This window comes from Cibotium barometz, chromosome 49 (assembly GCF_041138505.1).
Source record: "Cibotium barometz isolate CiBa-2024 chromosome 49, ASM4113850v1, whole genome shotgun sequence".
In the NCBI taxonomy this organism is placed as follows: Eukaryota; Viridiplantae; Streptophyta; class Polypodiopsida; order Cyatheales; family Cibotiaceae; genus Cibotium; species Cibotium barometz.
Genome location: NC_141094.1, coordinates 44,692,412 through 44,719,534, shown reverse-complemented (window position 1 = coordinate 44,719,534; position 27,123 = coordinate 44,692,412). Strand labels below are relative to the sequence as shown.

At 39.7% G+C, this 27,123-nt stretch overlaps 1 protein-coding gene across 1 annotated transcript; it reads left to right on the top strand.

Annotated features, from left to right (window-relative positions):
* Positions 1-839: 839 nt before the first annotated feature.
* LOC147610624 (protein RGF1 INDUCIBLE TRANSCRIPTION FACTOR 1-like) lies at positions 840-2,514 on the top strand. Its single transcript, XM_086786436.1, has 4 exons — positions 840-1,097; positions 1,221-1,465; positions 1,588-1,803; positions 1,948-2,514. The coding sequence occupies exons 2-4, from the start codon at positions 1,256-1,258 to the stop codon at positions 2,353-2,355; spliced, it is 834 nt and encodes a 277-aa protein (XP_086642562.1). The 5' UTR covers positions 840-1,097; positions 1,221-1,255; the 3' UTR covers positions 2,356-2,514.
* The last annotated feature ends 24,609 nt before the right edge of the window (positions 2,515-27,123 follow it).

Here is a 27,123-nt window from a genome sequence, read left to right as displayed (position 1 = left end):
GCAATTCAAAAAAAGCGTTTACTACACATATTTATCCAATTATAACTATTTTTGAAAACTTACAAGGAGACATCTTTTCTTCTCCCATCAACCGGAGGTGGATTTTTCTATAATTGAATTGACAGTGGGATTCCCATAATTGAACCGACCATAGGATGGAGCGAACCCACCTTTTCTCGACCTTATCTCATAAAATAGTAATAAGCCTTGCAAAAACATGCATGATATATGTGTTGAATTTTGTACATATGATAGCTTGATGGGTGGGTAGGGTCAATTTGAGGTTTGGGCTAATAAGCCAAATGGAACAATAATGCGTGTGATAGGTAGAATCAATTACTTTAGGAAAAGGATGCACCATGGGAATCATGGATTGAAATTCTATAACGGCCCCCATGCCGTGTGGACAAGAGGGCAAAAGAGCTGAAAGAGGTGGCCTTTATCCAAAGGGAGGGAGGGCCACGTGGAGGCAAGGGGGAGGGCAAAAATAAGTGAGGTCCACGTGGAGCGGTACTGAGTGCAAAGGGTGACACGCCAGCGGTGACGTGGAGGGGTGGGCCCGGAGGGGGTTGGGGCGGTTGCCTTGGCGTGATTCTGTGTTGCTCCGATCAATGCGGTCAAGTCTGAGGATGATTGGTGGGGTGGGGGGTGTGTGTGGTCAATGTGTGTGTGTGTGTGGCACTTGAGGATGACGTGTAAAGATTCCATAAGCCCGGCTCACGAGGCAACGACGAGTTTGATGCGGGCTGGGAACCGCGAAAGAGAGAAGCGAGTTAACTTGCGGCTTACGCTTCCTAGTATCTAGTCCTAACAAGGCCCCCTACGCCTATTAGTCCTCCTCCCCTTGCGACTCTTAGTCCCCTAGGTCGACTTCTACAAAGAGTTCGAACAGCTCCTCCAACGAGGGTTTTCCCAATTCCCCTCATAGCCACTGTATCATCGTTAGGGTTCCATTGTAGCATCGTTAGGGTTCCCACTAGCTCTCGCCTATAAGCCTCCTTTAATCATAATAATTACCTGTGCTATTTCCCTAGTTTTGCCCTAAGCAATTATCCACAACATATATAGCCCTACCTCCTCTAACGCTACAAAGCAAGGCACGAATCTTCTCCTTGCTAGATTCATTGTACTTAGGATTAACGTCTTCATTATGATTGAAGTTAATTATCTGCTGCTTCTTGCTGTTTGCTAACACATTCGTTTTGTGTCGAATTGTACAGAAGCTTTGATAAGTTTAATCATCTGATTTGATCCAATGATAATAAGAGCTCAAGATCATGGCTTCAATGCGGAGCACATTGCGCCTCCGTGGCTGTTGCCTCTTCTCAAGACCAGCTTCTTTATGCCCTGCAGACTCCATGCAGATTCCAACAAAAGTGAGTGCAACCAGTATTGCCTGGATTGCATGGGAAATGCACTGTGCACCTCATGCTTGGCCGGCCACAAGGATCACCACATTATACAGGTACTTAATCAAATGAATTACTCTTCATTAAGAATCTTCACAATTATTTCTATGTTAGTAAAGCTGAACAAGGGTAGACCGCATTATTGAAGATTAAATTTCACCTTGGTTCTTTCTCACAGATACGACGTTCTTCCTACCATGATGTTATAAGGGTTTCCGAGATTCAGAGGGTATTGGACCTTAATGGCATCCAATCATACATAATTAACAGTGCTCGCGTGGTGTTTATCAATGGACGGCCTCAACTCCGACAGGGGAAAGGCGTCACCAACAATTGCGAGATATGCGACAGAAGCCTTCTTGACACTTTCCGCTTCTGCTCCTTGGGTTGTAAGGTACTAACCTCCTTAATTATGCCACAATAGTTCATGTGAATTGCATTGCGAAATTGGGTTTGCAATTATTTGCCATGTAACGTTGGCGGCTATTGTGCTAATGTATTTGATGATAATTAGCATTGTATGAATCCTAATTTGCAGTTTGCCGGAATCAGAAAATATCACCCAGAAATGACCTTTATATTGCAGCAGCAGCCTAAGGCGTTTGTGCAGTATAGCACAGCAATGAGGGGCTCCGATTCAGAGGAGGCTTCACCATATAAGAGACGCCGTTCCAATAAGAAGGCAGCCGATCACGTGGACGATATTGATGAATATAGCTTGTCCTCTGAATTAGATTACCATGGAGGGGGTGATTGGATGGATATGGAGCTCATTTTGCACAAAGATTTCACCGATCACAAGGCCAAGCTGAGCAAATTGAGCATAATTAACAGTAATAATAATTCATCGCACGACATCTCCCCACCAACCCCTCCACCCACGATCCAAAGAAGAAGCCCTAGCAGAAGAAAAGGAGTCCCCCACAGAGCACCAATGGGCGTGTAATCAATCCTTAATTACCTCCGTTTTACTGTACATTACAATATAGGATGGTAATACTCTTTGTATAATTTAATGGTTTAAGGCCAGAGTATACGCCCACGAGGAGGGTATATGAGCATGGTTCAATATATGTATAATGCAGACGGAGGTGTTTAAGCTCAACACAGTCTGTGGGGATATATTGTATATTAGCTTTCCTTTTTCCCTTCGAAGGTCGATGTACAGTTGAGGGGATGGATGTGTCTACGTTCTTTGCCTTTGTACAGCGTACACGTGGAGTCAATTATACAGATATGTAAAGAACGCTTATATTATAATTGTAATTACGTTGATAAGTAGATAATTGGGATGATTAGGTCTTGTAATGTCAAAAAAGTGTGTGCACTGTGTTGATTGCTCGTTTGCGGCGGCTACTCTGAAGGGGCGGGGATGTTGGTTGGCGGAATGGGCGGGCGGACAGTCTGCGTCGTCGTTCGACGTGCCCAAGGTGTCCGGTCTCTCTCTATCGCTCTGTCTCTCTCTCTCTCTCCCCCACACGCACACGCGCGCGCGCGCACACACACGGCGTTTGCATTGAAAGATCCGTCTGCCGAACGAAACTGGAAGCAACGTGAGTCGCGACAACTCCCCATGAAACGAGGTGTGTGAGGGTCTCCCTCGCAGGAAAAGGGTCCACCCTCTAATCCACCATCTCAACCGTCTATACAAACAAAGAATACAAAGAATAAGTCGTCTCGTTTGTTGTTAGGTGGAGAGTGTGGATGGTGCTGGCATCCTCATGGCCCCTTCCAAGTGGCATCACCCTTCACCCTTTACATGAAATTTGCATGACCTCTCTCTCTCTCTCTCTCTCTCTCTCTCTATATATATATATATATATATATATATATATAATTATAATGTATATATATATTTTATGTATTTGTATATATATATATATATATATATACATATGTATGTATGCACCTCCTCACTCAAACAAACACAACACCTTTTTACTAATGAAATCCTCATTGATAAATAGTGAAGGTGGTTAGAGTCATAAGCCATTGCCTAGGAGCCACTATTCACCATAATTACCTTGGATAGTCAAACACACAATTAATTGGATTATCTAAATATCCACATCCATGAATCAAACCGATATACGTGTGGTGTGCTTTCTTTATAGGATGAAGTGGACTGTAGAGGTCACGCTCTGATTGATGTAGCACCTTTCTTTATATAATGATCTTATTTTTGTAAAAGTATAGGTGGCAATGCAAAGAAACCTAACCTAACCTTTCTCCACGAGTCACAACGCACATTTCTTTATATAATATATTATTTTTAAAGGTGGCAACACAAAGAAACTAACCTTTCTCACAAGTCACAAAGCACTCCACTAACGTTGACCCTTCACTCAAGCAAAGCACATAAGTTCACTAACAAAGTTACGGTCCTTTTCATTACTTGTTGGCCTTTTATAGCATCAAAGTATGTTACTTTTATAAGTCTCAATGTCTAACAACACAATTCTTTGATTCTATTTGCTTCATTTTGATAAAATCTTTTCTTAAGTAAAAACAAAAGGATACTCGGTGGTGTTTTCTTCATTCTGATTACATCTTCCTTATGTGTAACACATGATAAAAGGAGAATTCATGTATATCTTACCACTTTGATTTACTCAAGAGCAAGAAAACTTCGTAGAAGTAAGTAATAATATCACACATTTACACATGTCTCTTACATTTTGCATTGATACCATGTTTTTGTAAAGCTAAATAATAACATCAATCATCGATTCTCTACAACTAGACCCCACAAAATAATTGAAGAGATGCATTAAGATAGATTAAGAATGTGCAAGTACACTACTATTTTAAAAATAAAGAGTCATTCATTTTTTCCCTTGAATAATTTATTTTTAGGTTTAAGTACTTGGCATGTGTAGATGATTAGTCGGATGTTGCCACATCATGATGCCAGATGTCTCAATTGGCTAGCCTCTCTCTCTCTCTCTCTCTCTCTCTCTCTCTCTCTCTCTCTCTCTCTCTTGCATGCACGAACGCATGCACACACACACAAGCACACAAATGGATGCATGGTAAAGGTGCTCACCTTTGTTCACTTGTGTGCCCTCTAAATAGGTTGAAAACAAGCTTTTCTTTACATGTAAAGTCCAATCTCCCTTAGCTATATAAGGAATTTAATTACAAGATCTTCTAATGAAATATCACACATGAAGTCAAGCACGTAAAAAATGTAATCCAATTGAAAATTGGATATCTTTCTCTAATCAACAAGCCACTTTGAACATATTGAATTCACGTAACATGGAGCTTAACTTGATTTAGTAATATTTTTAAGTTTTATTTTATTTAAAAAAATATATTTTAATAGGCTACGAGTGCTAAAAATATACTACTTTTTGTGCACATAAGATTGACCACTTACAATGCCTAATTTTAGATATCCAACGGTTAGAAAGTAGATGAAGTCTGATAGAATGTGTGCCTAAGGTGACATTTCAAATCCAACACTTAGAAATGTTTATATCTCATTTAACTTTAATAACCTAATCTTGGTAATGAACCAAGCCTAGAAACCATGCCATGTGTAAGTCTAATTTAGCTTTGGTATTCTAGGCTTAATTGAGTTGCTAAGTCATCATCCTATTAGTTGGTCAATAATGCCACAACATTCCTGCTACCTTTGTATGCCACCTCCCATGCATTGATATGGTCTCTTTAATCCTCTTAACTCCCAAAATTAAAATTTATCTTAATTTTTATCTTAGCTCTTAGCGACATTTCCCCACATTAGGATTGGGTATAGTGATCATTTGAAGCATGTAAGTCATGGTTCGTTAAGATACTCAAGTCATTTGGCATAACACATGTTGTTGCTCTACCATGTGGAGTTTTAGCTCTTTTATGACGTATAGTGAGCATATCCAGCTTCCTTTACAGCCCTCGGGATTTCGTTCTTTAGTGGACATGCTAGCCCACTTGTGTGGGGGTACTTGTGCCATGCGTTGTTGAAGGGTGTGAACACCCCCTAGCATTTTGGCATTAGCTTGGGTGTGAACACCCCCTAGCATTACTAGCATTAGCTTAGGCTAATGAGTTGTGGGATTTGGTCATTAAAAGATGTCATATTGAGAAGTGGTTACAAGAGGGGGAGTTAGGATCTTATGGAGGTTATAGGAGCTTGCTAGTCACATGGTTGGATGGTTATATAAAGCCCCTTTTATATGCAAATTGGATACACAAGATGATGGACATGGAATACACTATGATGTGTTGCTTATATCTTTATCTTATGTCTTTTATCTTGTTTTTGATCCATGCCTCTTACACCATGCTCATGTGTACATGTGTACTCCATGGCTATGTGTGTAGGAGCATGTGTTTTCCCCCATGTTAGCAAGGCCATGCTAACACTTGGCCAGCACGACAGGATGAGAAGCTTCAATCTTCTCCTTTAATCACCCTTTTTGGACTAACACCTCTCGTCCTCAATCTTACCCTCTACAGTGCTTGCTAGGGAGTAAATTGGACAACATGATGGATGTAACAACTCATTATAATGGTAATTGTAGCTTTTGTGGGAACTATGGTCATGAAGAATGAGATTGCCGAACATGTCTACAAGCTATCACCAACACAATGAGACCACATATAGCCTTGCTAGCACCACAACAACTTGTAAAAAAAATTAACCAATGGTGAGAATTCCACAAAACAACTCCTATCAAAGGGCATGCACAATGCACCCAATGTGCCATTACCTCTGCCAATCTTAGGACCACAACCACCTCCACCAAGGGTAACACCTCTTAATCAAGTAAGCTTCAAGGAGCCTACTAATTACCAAGAATATGAGGTGGATGTCGAACCCATTCCACACCTCTTTGAGGACCATCCCATGGAGCTTCATCCAAACTATTATGTAGTGGATGGGAGAGGGGGAGTCAAGCCACTTTACCAACTTGCCATGATGGAAGAGGATGGGACATTAATTCAATAGGAAGGAGAATGCCTCTTCAATGTTACCACTATCAAGGAACCCATTGAGTTTTGGAATGCCCTATAAAGTTTCCTTAACTTAACCAAGATGTGCCCTCAAAGATGTCATTGGCTAGTTATAATCGTTGTGGCATAGATCATTGGATTCAGGACTATCCTAACAAGATTTTGGTGACAAGTTCATAGACAGGACCCATCATCACACCCTTAAACATGATTGGGGTGAGTAATCAAGCCCAAAGGTAGATCTTGAAGAGTTTAGATCCCACTTTTTTGAATTCTATCACCCAACTACAAGCACAGAACCAACATGTTCTCGAATAATGATTTATGGCCTCGGTGGAGCAAAGTCTAAGAAGAAGAAGGGCCATAGGAGAAAAAAGTCAATTAATATGGGAAAATGAAGGAGACCAAAAAGACAAATTTGGGAATGCCTCAAGGGCCATTCTTCGGGACCTAGATGAGGACTCGTACTCCATGGACACATGGGCTGATTTTAAACTTGGTAGGAAAATGCCACTCAAAACCAAGAGCATGGAGAAGGAGACCCCACAAGAACCTGTAATTCTTGAAACTAGATCACACATGTCAAAACTTGGCTCTTATCTTGACCCTCAAAAGGAGATTGCACAAGTCAAAGAATTTAGTGATTTAGTTACGAGAACAGGGTGGTTGCAAGATCAGGGTGCCCAGTTTTGTCCACTCAGGCAGCCTAAAAACAGTAAAAAAACAGGCATTTATTTACCTTTAGTGGCTAATCTCTCCTAGTAAATGAAGGAATTTCGTTTCAAGTTCTTTTGTTGGAACATCATATTCAAAGTTGGAAATATAGTTGCATAATTTGATTAAGAATTAGATAGTCAAAAGTCCTCATTTTCTTAGGTACAAAGTCAATGTATACACCCTGTCCCAAATTTAAACTGATTCCATAAAATGCTAATATCTTTTACATATAAACTCATATGAGATTCCCACTTTGTACCTTAGATCTTCACATAATATGGAGCTTAACTTGATTTTTTGAGAAAATTTTAAGATATTTGTCTATTTTCTTTAAATATTTTAAGGTCTTTAAAGTGTTATAATATACGCCACATTTTGTACCCACAATAGCTACCACTTAAAATCCTCAATCTTGTAGATCAAAAGAGTGGGTAGATACTGAGACATTAGTAGAATGTGGTGGTTAGTAAAAATTGCAAATCCAATGGTTGGATTTTTAATGATCTCTTTTTCAAAGTTCTTCCAGACTGTCAGAAGGCCTGCAAATATTAATAATCTAATTAGTAAAATTACATTTTTGATGTGAATCACCTAAAACCTATAGGGACTAGTGTACTTGTAATGATGCATCTATGGAAAAATAAATTGGATCACTCTAAGTATGGAAAGATCATTTGTTATCATTTCATCATATTTTTGATTAATTTTGATTAATTAGACTAATTTATATTAATTTAAGTTATATTGAGTTAATTTAAGGACAAGCGTATTTTCTATTATTTTCTTGATCTCATTTTAAGTACCTTGCCCCCCAAAACTTTCTCTCCAAGCATTGTCCCAGTCCAGCATAAACTGGATAAAACTGGACACCCTGATCTTGCAACAACCCAACACAAGAGGAGCTCAAACAAAAACCCAAGAAAGTGAGAGTCTCAGATATTGTACACCCTAGTACCTAAAAAACTACTACTAAGACTCACAAAACCCTAGATGTGCCAAGTGTCATCATGGAAGAGACTGAGGCCTCCACCTCTTGTAGTTTGATCCTTGCCTGGTTCAAGGGATAATTACCATGTGGAAACATTGAGCCCATCTCTCAGAGGTGGATTTTCCAGTCTCCCTGACACATTTTTATGGAAAGGAGGTCATGAATGCGCCACTAAACATACCCAAATTGTTGGATTTTATGGCTACACAAACAAGTACAACAATAACCCCCCGATTGAGTGGAGATCCTGAATTGTTTAAAGCTCGATGAGAGCTCTCCTTACTGGAGAACTCAATGTAGGATTATCACCATTTGCTGACATGCATAAGGCACGTTCTTAATATACAATGGAGACACCTCGAATGATGTCCGAATCAACAGTCCGAGTGGAAGAAGAAAATACCAAATCTATGGTGGTTAAAATTCCACTTAATAAACTGGGACAATAATCTGAAGGTGATGCGTCTAACACATAATTACTGTTCACCACCAAGGGAATCACAGTAATGGGAGTCCTAGATGGTGGTGTAGGAGTGAGCATAATCACAGTAATGGGAGTCGTAGATGGTGGTGTAGGAGTGAGCATAATCACCAAGAAATGCCAGAAGAAGATGGCCAAGCTACGTTGTTATGGACTTTTCCAAACAATTCGAATCATATGAAATGATCTTAGGACACTCCTTGATGAGAGAGGCAAAGATGATACATGAATGTTCTAAGAACCATGTCTACCTCTAATTTGATGATTTCATCATTAGGGGTGATCTTGTCACTGGCCACATACATCCTATGGTGGATAGTGGAAGACTTTTCAAAAATTGTTCAAACACCACCAGTCATTTAGCCCGGTTGCAATACTGCTATACTTGTAGAGACGAGACTGATGTAGGGAAGGACCCACCCTACAAGGATGCTGACAAACAAGTTATTCTTATTAGCAATGTATATATTATTTAAGACATGTGAAAGCTCCATTCTGCATATATTTGATTTTTTAAGATATGTACACTTTTATATGATTTTAGACTCATGTCTATTTTTGAATTAGTTTACCTTGCATGCTTAAGAAAGCTATTTTTAAAGCAAGCTACTTTTTAAGCAAGCTATTCTTGAAGAAGTCGACATAATTGTAATGCACACTATTTCGAGCTCCAAAAGCTATCTCAAGAAATATATTTAAGTACACCAAGAGGAAGCATGGGCTCACTCTTGTGTGGGGTGAATTGGACCCAATCTTGTGTCTTGAGTAATTGTTTATTCTATTTGTGTTTGATATTTTATGTTGTTATAATTGGCATTAATTTGGGTTCATGTCAACCTCTCACAACAGTGGTATCTGAGCCAAGAGTGATTACAACTAATTGAAAGCGACAAAGAGCTAGTGGACAATGAGGTGGAAGAGATTGGCCAAAGATATATTTTTAATTGCAAGCATAGAGAGACTATGGTTTTAAAGAAAGGCATTCGGGTAAGAGAAACCCATAAATCTTTTACCCAAGAGTCTCTATAAGGTGGAAAATCACTTTTTAATTTTAAAACCACCTACAAAACCCTCCAAAAACCACCCAAAAGCTCAAGGCAATTTTCCTGATTTCAAACTCTCTTTTCTCTCAACCATATCACTAATGATTTTTTCCCACCCTAGAGGCCACAAAACCACTCTTTTTGTAATCCCTGGCTGCATTTCCTCTTCACCCTTCCTCCAATGGCTCATGGTGGGGTGATATTTTTTCCTGAATGTTTTTTTTTCTCTTGCTTGCGTGTTGCAAGATTATAGCCACCTAGCAATTTTAGCTAAAAGCTTTACTAAATAAAGCTTTAAATCTTTATAAGCTTAAAGCTTTAATGTTATATAAGCTTATTAAAGATTTCCTTTAAAGCTTTCAAGCCTCTCCAAAATTCTCATTTTTTTAAATCTCTGTTCTCAGACCTTCAAAAAAACTTTGTAGATTTTCCCCAATTCTTAGAATTTCTAGAATTCTAAATTTATTAATTTTTATCTTTCCATAGCTTATTCTTGTACCCAAAAATACCCTTTTTGAGCCCAAAAATTCCTAGAAAATTACAAAACAATTCTTGCAAATTTTTTGAGAGTTTTTGTTGCAAGAAACTATGAAGAACTCTAGCCACCTAACCCAACCAATTCAAGCCTCTTGATCTCAAACCCATGGATTTAGGTGTCGATGTGAGCTAACCCATCAATGACAACACTACCAATAAAGATACCAATGCCCGAGATGGTGGATTTACAAATTCTACACTTCCACCACCAAAATTTGAAGATTGTATTCAACTTCTTGAGCAACTAATTCAAGATGAAAAAAAAAGTGCATTGTCCTCGGGCACAAAGCTTGATGGTAATCAAGTCCCTAGTCCACCTTCTGAAGAAACACGCATCTCCAAAATCATCAAGGATACTTTCGCTGCTCAATAAACAAAAAAGGACAGTAAGACTAGACATCATAATTTCTCTTTTATCAAATTTGATGGAAAAAAGGATGCCCATCTTGTACTTTGATGGTTAAGTTAATTGGATGATTATTTTTTTGAGGAAACCTTTTTAAAAAGGGATAAGATAAAATGTGCTGCCAACTACATGGTTGACCATGCATCGTTATGGTGGAATGTTCTTCCTAAAAGCCATGACAAACCAACTACTTGGGTGGAATTTTAATGCAAAGTGAACTCAAGATTTTTGCCACCCTAATTTACTCTTAAAGCACGTCATGCATGGCATACTTTGATTATGTCTGAATGTGAGACGATACCACAATACATGGATAAATTTTGGCAAACTCTACTTCAACTTTGTATGCTTGAAGAAGTATTTGAAGATACAATTCAACGTTGTTATGAATCAGGCTGCCTCAAAGAAACTATTTAAGAAACTATTTAAGAAGCAGAGGTAAACATGTTCAAACCTACTTCACATGATGAAGCTATTTCTTTAGCTCATGATGTAGAACATAAAAAAGATTTGCACAAACCCCCTTCTCAATGAAATACCTCTTTATCCATGAGTGAGCATAAGGTTTTGATAATAATCGACAACCCTTTCCTCATTATTATGGTGCTCCTACGTACCACACTTTTTTAACAATTTTAATGCAAATAGAAATGCGCACGCACAAATGCATGGACAAATGTAAAGACTATTAATGATAAAAGAAATGTATCTCTACCTAAGCCTATTAGTCACAACACTAATACTGCAAAGAAACCTTTCCCTATATGCTAGTCACAACTTGCTCTCATATATGAACCCTAAAAAAAAAAGAGACAATCTTAGTTGGAACCCAAACGAGATAGAATCTAGAGCGTACACTCCAAAAGAGTCAATTCATTAGGAGTATTTAAGGTTTCTATATCAACAAAGAATAATCCCCTGGTATATGTGGTGCTGTCAGGTGTGATAATGGAAGAAATGTTGATGGGGAGAGCTTGGATTAGTTCATCCGGGTGCACCATTGATTGGGCCCAATAGACAATCCAACTCCAACATGATAGGATATCTTAAACCAGGCCACTATGGGAAGATAGTCAAAGCCTTCTCTCAATAGAATCCTGTCGAGAAGAGAATCAAAGAGATGCTGACTGATCAAATGTAATGTCATTGCTGTTGGATAAACAAGTTCAGCGAAAGCAACTACTAGACTTATTCCCAAGGTTCAAAGCCAAGATCTTGTTAGCAGGAATTGAAGGACTTAATAAATAATTAAAGCACATGGTGGAGGAAGAGACCTCGGAATGTGGCAACATGCAACCAGAATAACCGCTAGCATCATCTAGGGGGATGACGAAGTGGCTAAAGTCACAATTTAACTCAAAAATGTTCTCATTAATGATGCAATACTGGATAGAGGATCTAGGGTGAATGTGGTCATAGAAGAAACTGCATTGGGTTTAGGCTTCAAGTGGGAACCCATTTAGTTCAACATAAGAATGATTGACAATAGAATAGTGGTGCCAAAGGGAATCATAAAAAATGTATCAATGAGAATCAAACAAGTTGAATTCAAGGTGAATCTAATGGTGATCACCACATAAAATCACAGTGGGTCCTCCCAAGTATTACTAGGAAGATCCTAGCTAAGGCATGGTAAGGTGAAGTAGGACTGGGGAAAAAATAAAACCACCATCAGAAAGGTTAAGCGGAAGGTATATGTTGATCTCACAAATACTAAAAGACCACTAAAACCCACTGAGAGGCTAGTCCATGCTGAAACATACAACATGTCATAAGGTTTTGATGATGATGAAGAAACCCAAATACTCCGTGAACACCTAGACTTAGTACCATTGTACATGGTAAATGTGGAGGAAGCAATAAGGCAACACACTAAAAAAACAAGCAGAAACGCGGAAGTAGTTGAGGATCAATCAATAAAATCAAAAGCAAATTCTGGGAAAGCAGAAAGCTCAAAGCTAAGCAAGACTGTAAGAAGAAGCTATGGAAGAAATTAAGTGGGCATGGAACTTGGAACATGAAGAAGAAATCGAGGAGATTCGGGATTGGGTAATGAAGCAGAAAGAAAACCAAGAAAACAAGGTAGCCAAGGTGAGTCCGAACAAATTATAGGAAGTAAATCTAGGGGAAGGAAGAGATAAAAAGAATGTAAAGATCAGCCTAGAACTAGAGGATGAATTCAAACAAGAGCTGGTATCACTGTGCCAAAAGAGTATCAAGACGTCTTTACTTGGTCATATGAAGACATGGAGGGAGTTGTACCTAAGTTCTTCTAGCAAAGCATCAATTTGAAAGAAGGACCCGTACCAGTCAGGCAATAGAGGTACATAATGAACCCAAATTATGCAAAACGAGTAAAAGAAGAAATTGACAAGCTATTGAGGGTAGGTTTCATTCTACTTGTAAAAAAAGATGCATGGATATCTCCGATTGTAGTAGTCCACAAAAAGAACACGAAGATCAGAATATGTGTGGATTATTGCAAACTAAATGGAGCAACTAATTCAGATCCTTTCTCGCTCCTTTTCACGGACTCGCTACTTGATGAGGTTGTCGAAAAGGAGATGTATTCCTTCTTAGATGGTTTCAGTGGATATAATGAAGTGAAGATGGCTCCGAAAGACTAAGAAAAGACTACCTTCATCATTGAATGAGGGGTCTCTGTGTGGCAACTATCATGATGTTTGGCTTGAAGAATGCACCAGCAAAAACTTTCTAGAGAATGGTATAGGAAATCTTCTACGACTACTTGCTCTGATAGATTTTAGGAAAGCTTTTGTGGACAATTTGAGTATGTCTAGGGATAAGGCTAAACACATTTATCACTTAAGGTTATGTTTGCAGAGATGTAGAGACACAAGGGGCTAAAGTTGCATCCAGCCAAGTGTGTATTTGCATTGAAATCCGAAACTGTGTTAGGACACATTGTGTTGGCCCAAGGATTGGCCACAGATCTAGCTAAGGTGAAGGCCATAACCAAAATGTCCGCTCCCCAACCACAACATAAAGCAGCTTGAAAGATTTCTTGGCAAAATGAAGTGGCATACAAGGTTTCTGAAATATTTGGCTCATATAGCATATTAATTATATGCTCTAACACAGAAGGATGGCAACCTAGAAATTTCAATAGGATGCCCATCACACCCATACTACCCCTAGCACCATTCATGAAAATGGGTATTGGATTTTGTTGGACCCATCAAACCACCCACAAAGGGTAGAAGATGTGAATACATCATTGTGTGGCAACACATTACCTCACCGAGTGGCCAGAATCCAAGGCTATGAAAAGCAACTCCATAGAAGAGGTGGTGAAGTTCCTCTTTAAGGACACATTGCAAGGCATGGGTTGCCAGTAGAATTAGTCAGTGATCAAGGATAACACTTTATGAAGAAGGTGATGAAGGGATTAATGGAAAGATACTTGATTAATCACAAGAAGTCCTCGCCTTACTATCCACAGTGCAACGGCCGGGTGGAGTCCACCAACAAGGTGCTTACCAAGATCTTAAAGAAGATCATAAATATAAACAAGAGTGATTGGGACCAGAAGCTAGATGCTACACTATGGGCATTCCGAACATCATTCAAGGTCACTCTACTGGGAAACATTCAAAATGGTTTACGGTTTGGAAGTAGTCATGCCAATTGAATACGTGGTACCTAGGCTTAGAATAGCAATTCAAGAGAAGCTTCCAATGGAAGAATCTCGGGAGCAAGAATAAATGAACTCCTAGCCTTAGAAGAAGAAGGACAAATTAGCTCCGTGAAAGCAAAAATAGTGCAAAGAAGAAGGAAGGCTTAGACAGATAGACATCTCAAGCATAGAAGTTTTGAAAAAGGTGACTCTGTGTTAGTTTACAATGCCAAACTGGGACCCCATCCGAGGAAATTTAAGATCAGGTGGATATGACCATTCAAAGTAAAGGACATGGTCAGTCAAAATGCTTTTTCCCTAGAGAACTTGGATGGAATGCTCTTCCCAAAAATGGTCAATGGTTTCACGATGAGAAAGTACAAATGCCATCTGGTAGAAGTTCCACCAGAAGGAGAAGAAACGGAAGATCAAGAGAAAGTCTAGGGTATTTGTTATGCAGTATGATTTCATTAGTAGAAGTCAATGCGGAAGATCACATTAATCACAAGACTACGAAAGAGTGGCCAGTCTGCAAAAATTATCAAACCACTAAATCTCTGGGTACTATAGAAAATCACACTCCAAAATGACAAAAAAGCAAGTGACCATACATGCACCAGCCCAAGCCACATGGATGATTGCATGAAGGACAAGTGTCAGCATCATTAAATCTCCACTCGCAACAGTAAGGTAGGAAAATGGCACAAACGCCTGAATTCCATTAAACCAAGGTGACTGCCATGATGTAAATCAAAGGTCACATCACATCGTAAATAGGGAAGATGAAAATGACAATACCCCAAAAAAGGAAGGAAAAAAGAGCACAAACAATGGCGTTCTCATTTTGCGCTCTCGCTTGAACCAACCATCTAAAGCATTCTTCCAAACAACAACACCATGCCAAAAATCAACAAAACGTTCAGGTCTGACGACAAAAAACTAGAGAAGAGCCTAAGCATGCCTATGTTCATGCCAAACCTGAGGAAGCAGGAAGCAAGTAAAAAGAGGAAAAACAGAGTTGATGAAGAAATGTTACCTGACCCACAAGAGGTTAAGAAATAGAAAGCTGAAGAAGAAGAAAGGAAAAGAGAACTATCTAGAGGAGAAGAAGAAGCAGGAAGCTGTTCCCAAAGATGAAAGGAAGAAAAATGTTGAATAAGTAGAGAAAAGAAAAGAGAAAGAAGGAAGGAAAAGAAAGGAGGAAGTGGAGAAGAAGAAGAAGAAGGAAGGGGAACAACAGACAAAGAAGGAAGAAGCATCCCAAAAAGAAAAAATGCCTGCCCAAGAAGAAGAAGAAGAAGGAAGGGGAACAACAGACAAAGAAGGAAGAAGCATCCCAAAAAGAAAAAATGCCTGCCCAAGACGGAGCTCATCATACCAATAGAGCTACAACCATGGATAGCAGTCGAGTTTGGCCAAAAAGCACAAGAAGTCCAAATCACCGGGACAAATTATCAAAAAATTGGAAGCAAAACTCCACAGCCAGGAACTTCATAGGGACAAGGGGTTGCTAACAGTGGCCTCGAAGATCCTCTCACACACTCTCTCTATAGTAGAGGAGTATGAAACAAAGTCCAGGAGTACCATCACTTCTCAGGGCACTTAACCAGAAGCATCATGGTATGCTATTAATAACTACCACAAACAAGACCAAGGAGTTAAAGCTCAAGTCACAATAAATGGCATAACAAAATGAGGAGCTACAAAGGAAGATAGCCATGGCGGAAAGGTCACTAATGGATCAAAAGGAATTGAGTGAAGGAAAATCACAGCCCTTACTCTAGTGATAGGCAATTACTTCAATCACAGTTAGGAAGGCTACGAGTGGAGTTGGAAGAGGCCAGGAATCCAGCCAAATTATGGGCTAACACAATTCAAGGTTTAGAGAATGAGGTCCTAAATATCTTAATAGCATTGGCCGTAGCTCACTCAGAGGCACAAGCCCTAAATAACCCAAAAGAAGAAGAAGAAGTATTGTGTCCTTTGCTGGATGCCAAAGCAACAATGATTAGAACAACGAAGGCCACATCGAGTAGAGTATGGGATCAAGCATTGCAAGGTTTGGTGGAGATCTAGGAACAAATGTCTTGCAAGCCCCAACAAGTCATCCATAACCGGATAACAATGATCATGATGGGGAGAAACAACAACAACCACATCAACAACAGCAGCAACACCAACAGCATCTACAACAACAGCAGCAACAGCGAGCATGCCATGATTCTCCCAGAATCAGTACTTCTGGAAAGGGGAAACAAATAGAAGGTGAATATGAAAGTCTAATACAAGCACTAAAGGCCACCACCTGGAAGGCGAAACATTGGGAGAAGGAAGCAAAGAGGTTGGTGGAAAGGAACAAGTTCTTGCAGCAGGAGTTGCAAGAGGCCACACCCACAAAAGAGTATGTAAATATATTAAGGGATGCACTTCAGGAAAGGGACGAGGCAAGAGACCAAGCAGAGGAATACAAACAGAAGTTGAAAAGAAGCATAAAATTTTAAATAAATTCCATCAAGAAGTTGAATGCACTAGAACTCAAATTGCAACAATGCATGGAAAATGAAAACTAGCTTCGGAATGAAGGACCCGGAGACTGGGAAAGTTACAGAGCTGTCCTAGAGGCGCAAATAGAAGAAGCGCGGCAACTAGCTAAAAAAGTGCAGCAGACACATAAAACAAGACTACAATGGAAATTGGAGTTGATAAAGAAAATGTGGGGGAGAGGGAGAGCTTCAAACCCTAGCAAGCAAACACACACACACACACACACACACACACACACACAAGAGAGAGAGCAAGCAAACACACACACACACACAAGAGAGAGCAAGCAAACACACACACACACAAGATAGAGCAAGACACAAGAGAGACATGTACTCGACAAGGCAACTGTTGGTTGCTTCTTACTACTCCAGAGTCATAGCAGTACTCGCAAATGAGAGCATAAAACCACTGGTAGATCTCTTCTCTGCAATACTACCAGCCCAATCAGCATCTATGTATCCATGCAATTGTATCTCTGTACCAACCTCATAGAAAAGTTCATAATTAACTGTGGACTTTATGTACCTGAGGATCTGTCTAGATGCATCCAAGTGTGGCTTCCTAGGGGCCTGCATAAACTGACTCACATGCAACTTTATCTCTGTACCAACCACATAGAAAAGTTCATAATCAACTGTGGACTTTATGTACCTGAGGATATGTCTAGATGCATCCAAGTGTGGCTTCCTAGGGGCCTGCATAAACTGACTCACAAGTCCAACAACATAGCTCAAGTCTAGCCTTGTAATGGTCATGTAGATCAAACTACCCACTATGCGCCTGTATGTAGTGGGGTCCTCCAAAAGCTCACCTGTATCTATGGTGGAAAGCTTTGTGTTTTGCTCCAATGGCACTGAAATAGGCTTACATCCTGTCATACCATACTTAGACAACATGTCCAAGACATACTGCCTTTGCAATATCAAAATGCCATGAGGTGATCTCACCACCTCTATTTCCAAGAAATACCGCAACTCACCCAAATCCTTCATCTCAAACTTCTGCTTCAAAAGTATCCTGACATCATATATGTCTGCATCACTACCACCATCCCTCTATCTGTTTTTTTCACATATAGTAAAAAATTTGCATTGGATATCTGAAATCCAATGGTGACAAGATACTCCTCGATCTTGTTTGACCATGCTCTGGGTGCTTGCATACAAGGCTTTGCATAACCTACACATAAGGCTTTGCATAACCTGCACACAAAATATGGATGTGCATCACTCTCATAACCTGGTGACTGCATCATGTACACTTCTTCTTGCAAATCACATTGCAAGAAAGCATTCTTTACATCCATTTGATGTAAATAAATGACTAACCCTTCGCTACTACAGCCATAGCAATGACAGCTCTCATGATTGCCATTATTGCAACTAGGCTGAATGTCTCCTCATAGTCTATGCCATAAGTCTGCCCATAGCCCTTGGCAACCAATCTTGCCTTATACCTACTCATTGAACCATCAGCATTGTTCTTGACTTTATACACTCCACTTACATCCAATTGCCTTCTTTTCCTTAGGCAAAGGCACTAACTCCCATATGTTGCATTTGCATTCAATGTTGCCATCTCCTTATCCATGGCATCTTCCCATTTCTTATTTCCAATTGCCTACTGCAAAGTGGGCTCAACCTCCTATATTACTTTTACCATGTTAGCATAATTATGGGTTGTATACTTGCAGACCCTTCTCAACCATCTATCCAACAAAAACTAGGTTCTTTGTAATATCTGGAACATGAAGTACATCAGCCAAGCACTTCATTTTGCCATCCTGCATAGACAATGGCACTTTACCAACATGCGCAATGGGATGTGTAGTATCATCACCTATTTCTATATAACCTAGTTTTTCCATTTTCTCCACTCAGCATGACTAGTGGTCATGTGGTTAGAGACGCCAGAATCCACATACCATATATCTTGAGATCATGACACATCCCCTGTTATGGAACTAAGCATGTGCTGCATCACAAACAGTTTCTCACTTCTGTCATCATAACCTCCATGTTTGCTAGATGATGCATAGTTGCCTTGCTGTAACTTCCCACTTCTAATGTCATTCTGCTTTTTGTAGTAGTCCTTTGCCATATGTCCTGGTTTGCCACAGTAATAGCACTCTATGCTATTTGCATTTTGATTTCTTTGCCAACCACATCGGCCTCTTTGGCTCCCCCTACCTCTAGACTAGCCTTTTCCATCTGTGTATGATTGCTACTGCTGTGAATCATTGGACTGTTGTTGTCCAGAATTTTGATTTCCTTGTCGGTCACCACCTTGGCCTTGACCATGGCCTCTAACTTGTCTCTACCTAAATTAGAGTAAAAGGCATGTTCGGATGTGTTCTTGCTTTGTGAAGAAGAATCCTCACCTAAAGCCTTTTCTTCTATGACGAGCATAAATATCAAGTCCTAAAAGTTGGGAATATTCTCCCCTAACTGCAATGGAGGTCTTGAATGGCTTCTACTCTTTGCCAATCCCATTCATACAGACACTCACCAAATCATCATCCTCAGTTGATACATTGATAGACCCAAGGGATTCAACAATGCCCTTGATCTTTAAGGCATATTAATTGATGGACATGCTTTTCTTTTCCACAGTATGCAACTCTTACTCTTTAACTGCAACTTTCTTGCCTTTGTGTTATTCTGAAACATCTGAACTAGATTCTGCCATGCAACTACTGGAGTGTTTGCATCCTATATGTGTCCTATCATAGTGTTATTTTGAAACATCTGAACTAGATTCTGCCATGCAAGTGTTTGCATCCTATATGTGTCCTATCATAGTGTCTGTGACACTAATTGAAAGTTAATACATGACTTTTCTTGCACCCTAATTCCAATCCTTGAATTCCTTTATATCTACAGGAGTGGCATTCTCCTCATATACTGAAGGCTCCTCATTGTCTCCTTCTACATAATCCCAAAATCTTTTACCCCCATTAGAAAATTGGTCATTCTGAACTCCAGACATGGAAGTTATTCTTATCCAGCTTCTCACTAACAGTTTGATTAATTTCGTTAGACATGTTTTCCTATAGCAATCAAATAACCTGCAAAAAAACAAATAATTTTCTGATGCAGCCTATAATACAGCAGTATCTCCTATAACTGCTGCAGCAGCGGTACTTTAACATAGCTTGTGTGTCAACCAAATGTGACCAGAGTACATGTACATACACCCAAACCCTGTTTGCACTTCCAAAATGCACTGCTACACTGCAATAACCAGATTTTGAGCAAAAATAGTTTTGTACCAGAACTTCTAGAAAACTGTCGAAAACACCCTACAGACGAAACGGGCCCGTAACGCACCCGAAATGTGAATCTGGCCAAAAAATTCTATGTTTCCAATAGGACAGTATACCTTCCCTCTTGTAGCTCTGTTCTCGCGAAAACAGCTCCTCAATCGGGGAGATGTGTAGCTTCGAGAGCTACTGAGGGGGTGTTGTACCTAAACCAAGAAGAGGGAAGACATGATGGTGCTCTTACCCGTGTAGTACCGCTTCCTTCCTTGCTTATTCTTGCCTCTTGCTTGCCTCCTTAGCTCTCACAGAAACTAGGCTCTGATACCATAAAGAAAATGTGGGGGAGAGGGAGATCTTCAAACCCTAGCAAGCAAACACACACACACAACACAAGAGAGATGGATAGCTGAATTTTCTTCTATCTTCTTCTTCTCTACTCAACCAACATAACATAAAGATAATAGTACACACTATATGGGTTAGTAATCAAATACTACAACATATAAGGGTCGGTTTATAATGCAAACCCGACTAAATGAGTTGGCGCTATAACTATGCTAGTCTCTAGTAATCCAAAATGGTTGTCACACAGCCTGTCATCCCACTAGCCGCATATCACCCACTAATCTCACCAACCATGCTAGTGGTGTAGATACGGAAGCTATCACCCAGGTGGGTCATCAATGTCCACCGTAGCACTAGTTGAGCTTAATATCTCAACAGCTGAGGGAAGCAAAGAAAGAAATTTCCAAACTCCAAGCAGAGAATGCAAAAGTGAGAGCAAATGTGGAGCTAAGTACTGAAAACACTTAGATGTTGTCACTCGGTGTGCCCAAAAAGGAAAGAGATGAACTGCTGGTTGAGGTCCGGAAGCTGCAAGATGCTAACCAAGATTTACTCAAAGAAAATGAATTCCTGAAAGATCAACAGGTCAACAGTTTCTCAGCTCCATGGGCCAGCATAGACAACCCATTCTTTGAGGCATGTCATGTGATGTTTTTTGAATTACTGAAGGCGGATATAGAGTTTCTGGCAGTACTTTAAAAAAGAAGAAAGAATAATGTCTATACTTACTCGAAAACCTTTTCCCTTGGAGCACCCGTACACACAATTTTTATTCTCATAGACACCCGGCGAGGGAAATAGAATGCTTCCACCCAGAATGCAACCACCATCAATTGTCAACAAATGGGAATGGAGCACTAGAGAAGCAGTAGCAAAAAGAGCAAAAACCCTTCTTCAGATAATCCAGAAGAGTATGAGGAGGCTGCTTAAGTTGAGTAGAGACCGATACCAATGGCAGAAAAGAAGATTCTGGGGAAAACTCCACTCTCATAACATTGGTGAGACTTTTTGATAAAAGGACATCACATGCAACCAATAGGGGTATGGGCTGTTCAGAAGAACATGCAGAAAAGGAGGTGGCACAGTAAAGCCGTGTTGTAGGAGAACGAGAAGATGAAGACTGTGAATGTGTGCAGGGAGGGTAAGCAGGTTGGTGGTGATGCATGCAAAACGAGTGAGAATGTAGGGAGGGAGAGGTTGGTTTGAAAGAGGGCAAGTGGGGAAAAAAAACAATGGAATGGCCCAAGAGGAGGTGAGGTGAAGAAGGCTCTAGCACAACCCTGAATGGCAGTATAAATAGGTCATGGAAGAGCAACATCAAAAACAGAACAAGGAGAAAGCAAGCTCAAAATCTTGGGAGGGGAAGCGATGGAAGCTTGAGCCCTCCCAAGCAAGATCACTAGAATTTAGCCTAATTGTAGCTAAACTGAATGCCAATGAAAAACACTAAGAAAAGAGATTGAATTCATTACTTGATCAATGGGAAAGCCCACTTCTATACATTTTCATGGCTCCAAGGCCTATGTTACAATCCATTACATGGTGGGATAACTCACACAACCCCTTACTTCCAGTTGTCCATGTTTTCATGGCTCCAAGGCCCTTGTTACAATCCCTTGAATGTGGGATAACTCACACAACCCTTTACTTCCACTTTTCCATGGATAGCCTACCCTTCTACAACATTAACATTCCCCCTATCTAGGGGAATGTTAAGGGAACTCATGGTCGAATGTACAAAACCAATCTAGGGGGATGTATAGGTTACTTGAGGTACCTATACCATTGCCACTATTTCCACCACAACCACCAACACCTAAACTGACACTCGTCAACCAGGTGGCTATAAAGGATTTATCATCAACACTAAAGAATGCTCTAGAGGGTTGACGATGAATGTTGAGTACATTGATGAAGCTTTAGAGATCAATCTTGAATATTACATTTTGCAAGGAGTAATACTAGTGCCAATGTTTCAAATTGTAACATAATGGAAATGAAGGGTAATGAATGCTATGATGTTGAGAAGAGCCCCGCTATAGTGCTACCACTACCAAGGTCCTCATTTGAGTGGGCTAAATGTCCCCACAAGCTGACCTCAACAAACCAATAGCCATTGCCAAATGTTGCTAACCAAAATACAAACCGTGTAAAGTGCGAAATAGAGCACGTATTTAAGGATTGTCCTTATAGAATAAATAATGAAGTGTCCATTTCTACCACCCCTACCACTAGGCTCTATATGAGCATGCATTCCAAATTGGTAACTATACCACTCAAGGTTTTAATCCGAACATAGATGAAAATGTTGTAGAGGGATCAAACTATAAACTCTATGTTGAAATTGACCACCCACAAGGCTAGAAGGAGGAGAAGAATGAGAAAGGAATGAAGAGGTGAATCACTAGTGACTATACTGGGATGGGTTCGAGGAGGGGGCTATTGAAACTATATCTACCTAGTTTAGCGAGGGAGAACCACACTTATGGGAAGGGAAAGGTATAGTTGGCAAGGGAAACATAGTAGAAACAAAATTAAATACTCCAAAGGGAGGGGATGTGTTAACCCATTCCTAGGGTTAACAAGAGCTACCGCCATTATCTTACATCAAGCAGTCAAGGTATATACACCAAAAGGTCATACATTCAAGATATGAAGCAATAGTGTCCAAATCTACAACTTGGACGAGTGCCCATAATGGTCCAATGGAATACTTAAGGCGATTCATGCTTCAAGAGCATGTGGTAGCAAGTTAGGATGAAGTCCCAAGTGATGTTCTTCATGGATATATTGTGAGAGTAGTCATTGTAATAGCATTAGGCCGCTTATAAGCCTAAAGTGCCTGATCGGCCATAGTTTAAGTGAGTGTGAACACTTACGGCCATGTATATAAGTGAATATCTCTCATAATACAAGGATACTCTCCCACTGTGCAATAAAGTCTTGCTCTTGCTAATCCTTTTGCTAATCTCTCTCTCTCTAATGCATGTTAGTGAGTGTGTGTGAGTGATGTGAGGTGAGAGGAGGGATGAGTACACGTAGTGCAATGTGGCGGTGTGACAACGCTCACGGGAGACGCGGGGGAATTGCTTCTCAAGGAGTTGTAGAGCTTGAAGACCTCAAGGGTTTACGAGGTCGGCCATTGGAAAGATCCTCATGACAGTTGTGGTTCACCAGGTAATCTCTTGTTTGATGTCTTTCAAGGAGAGTTAGGGTGAGACATAACAGGGTGAATACCCTAATGTATAGCTAAAAATTAAAAAATTGGAAGCTTTGCAAGAACCTTAATTCGAGAAAGTTAAGAGAAATTTGACAAGAGCCCAAGAGATAGTCAAGCTATAGAGACAATCTATCTAAGTGAGAAAATGACAAGGGAACCCAAGAGAAGTTAGAAGCCCATTCGTGAACAAATCATGGATTGATATAAAAGAGAACCTAGTTAAGTGTATTTTTTTTGAAGGGGAGGGCCTCTTTCCCTTGGAACCAACAATTCTTGAACAAGTATCCTAGGAATACAATCATGAGTTTCATATGAAAGAGGATCTAGTCAATTATATTTTTGTTATGAAGGGGAGGGGCTCTTTCTTGTGGAATCAGCAACTCCTAAATGGTAATATGGTAATTACTTAGACCATTCACCAAGGGATTTAGCATGAATTATGGCCTTTATTTCTTTAGAAAGAAATTAAGTTACCCATTGTGCTTGCTGTGAGGGAAAATCAAGGCTTGTGGATGAACTTGAAAGAATGGGTAGAAGGATGACTTTAATCTAGGACAAGGTCAAATCACAATTTCCATATTGAATATGACTTGAAATTGATCAAAGAAGTCAAGGAGCTATAACAACTTACATAACTTTCAATCAATCATCTAGGAAATTATTACGAGTGATGACCCTTGTGCAGACACTACCAATGTTGCAAAATGGTCATTAAGCTATAGCTATCCTACATTAAGGAGAAGGAGTGAACATCACTACCAAACAATGTTGGGATATGTAGGGTAAACTAACCTTGGAAAAAACAAACCTAATTGTGAAAATGACAAATGGAATGATAGCTAAACCCATGAGAGTTATGTCAAATTTGAAGATTAAGATCTTCCATTTCAATTTTTGCATACCTTTGTGGTTATCAATTTGCAACTCGTGGCATGGGAGTCAACATAGTTACCAAAAAATGCTAGGACAGGTGGGATAAACCGACCCTAGAAAAACAAACCTAATTGTGGAAATGATCGATGGAATGATAGCCAAACCCTTGGGAGTTTTGTGGAAACTGAAGATTAAGATCTTCTCATTTCAATTTTGGCATACCTTTGTGGTAATGAACTTTTTTAGCCAACCCAACTCTTATGACATCATACTTGGGAGACCTTTTATGAGAGGATATGCCAAGTTGGTGCATGATTGAGCTACCGCATATACTTACAAAAGGTTTTTCAAATACTTAAGTTCTCATGGATCTTATGGATGGTGGGTTTTTTTGGGGAATTATTCTGACACCACGAAAGGGGCCACGATGATAGAACTTTGTGCGGTACTAAAAAAAGGGGAGAAAAAAAAGGAAGAAGACAAGCTAAATGCATCTCTCTTTTTCCTTGGATGATATTTGTGAGAACTGGATGCATCTATTGGAAACAACAATGATTTTTATGAGAATTGGATGCAACTTCCGATCAAATTATTTTTTATGAGAATTGGATGCAACTTCCCTCAAATTATTTTTTGTGAGAATTGGATGCATCTATTAGAAATGATAGATGTGATGGGGAAGGTAGGAACAAAATATGTTGTGTAAGAACCCTAAGGAGTAAGTGAGATCACTAATCTAAGAACGATGAGCCCAATGTTAACAACACCTTATGAACATGTTAGCACCCTAAGGAGTAAGTGTGCTCACCAATCTAAGAATGATGAGCCCAATGTTAACAACATTTGATGAGCGTGTTAGCATGCCAATTAACGATGACTCGAGTAGTGAATTGTATGAAGCTATTAGGAAACAAGTCTTTGGACATACGTTCATAAATAAATGGCAAACGAATAAATGCTACTAGGCTTGACAAGAGGAGGCACAAACCGTTGATGCACAATGTCTAAGATATGTTAAGGTTACTAGGGTATCAAGAGTTCTCTAAGAGTTGAGAAGAATAATTGAGCTAAGTAATGATGCAAGAGGAGGTAATGAGGGAGCCAGAACTTAGGACGAAGCCTAAATGATCCAAATCTGAGAGACGAAGATGAAACAAAGTCTTAGCAAAGGCTAAGAAAGAAGCTAAGAATATTTTGTCTTAGAAAGATGATGTGAGAAACTGGACCTACAAAAAGTTCCTAGCACTTCAAGACCTTGAACATCAATGAGAGGAGCATAGTTCATTTAAGAGCACAACTCTCCAAGGATGGGTCATTGGGAGTATCATATGATGGAGTAGCCAAGGTTAAGGAGGTAGACATTGCAAACACTAGGGAAAAACCAAAAACAATCACTACCGACCTAATCCCAAAGGAAGAGGAGGAATTGGTAGAGGTGTTAAAATAATATAAATATTTCTTTACTTGGTCCTAGAAGGACATGAAAGGTGTGCCAGCCCGAAGGTGGTTCATCCCACTATTCCAATCATTAAAGGATCAATGGCCTTATCAAATGAACCCAAAATATTCCATAAATTATAAAGAAGGAAATTGATAAAGTCATTAAACGATGGAGTTCATTAAAAGATTAAGCATACATATTGGCTCATTTGGAGGTCACATCTAGTATTCACAATTTGCCTTGATTTAGTATTGCTCTCACATCCTGCATCAAAACAGTGCTTAGATAGACTAGTCAACTGCTTCACCTCAACACATTTTGGGGAGAACTAGCTAGCTCTCGGTTTGAGTGGAAATGCAAATTTGAAAAAGGTCAATGTGTCAATGTGGAGAGATCATTACCTGCACAAAGTTTTATTCATAATTTCCACTTGATCATTGACGTATGGGTAGTATAACGAAGATTTTTGGTGCACCACTAACAAACCCATCACCCAGAAGGTTTTTGACTATTTCATTAATGAAATGTGATACATATCTAATGGGCATGTGAAACTTGAAATCACATGCCCATATAAGAATTTAGCTAAAGCCTTTCATGTATCCTAGGCCTTTACCCGTTTAGTGAAATGTAATCCAAATCTAATGGGCATGTGAACCTTGACATCACATGCTCATATAAGAATGGAGCTATAGCCTTTCATGTAGCCTAGGCCTCTACCATTTAGTGAATTAATAAGTTGCTACAATGACATAATGCATTGAATCTACCAAGTTATTGGGCTTTGACACGTTCAACAAAATCTTTCCCCCATTTTTTGACACATTGTTGCATGGGTTAGAGACATTCTATCTTTCTCTTGAGGCACATTGAAGCACTGACATTCGTCACAACTTTTCAAAAATTCCACAGAATCTCCAAATATCATTGGCCACTATAAATTGACTTGTAGGATCTTGCAAGTTGTCACTTTGCTGATGAAGTGTCCCCCCCTGCCCCCGTAATTCCACAACAACTCCATAATGTGCTTCCTCTAGAACAAAGAAAAACTTGTCTTCCCTTACACAACATCTAAGCCCATGATCTTTTCTCAATTTACATAGTTATTCAAAATGATAGGGATTTACTGACTTAATGAGTCATTACATCCTATCTTTCTTTAGGGGCTTGTTGGTATAGAATCTATAAGCGAGATACTCGAAAATTGAGTCGCTCTATTCAGGCACCAAGTCAAGCTTGAACAAGGCTGCATGTG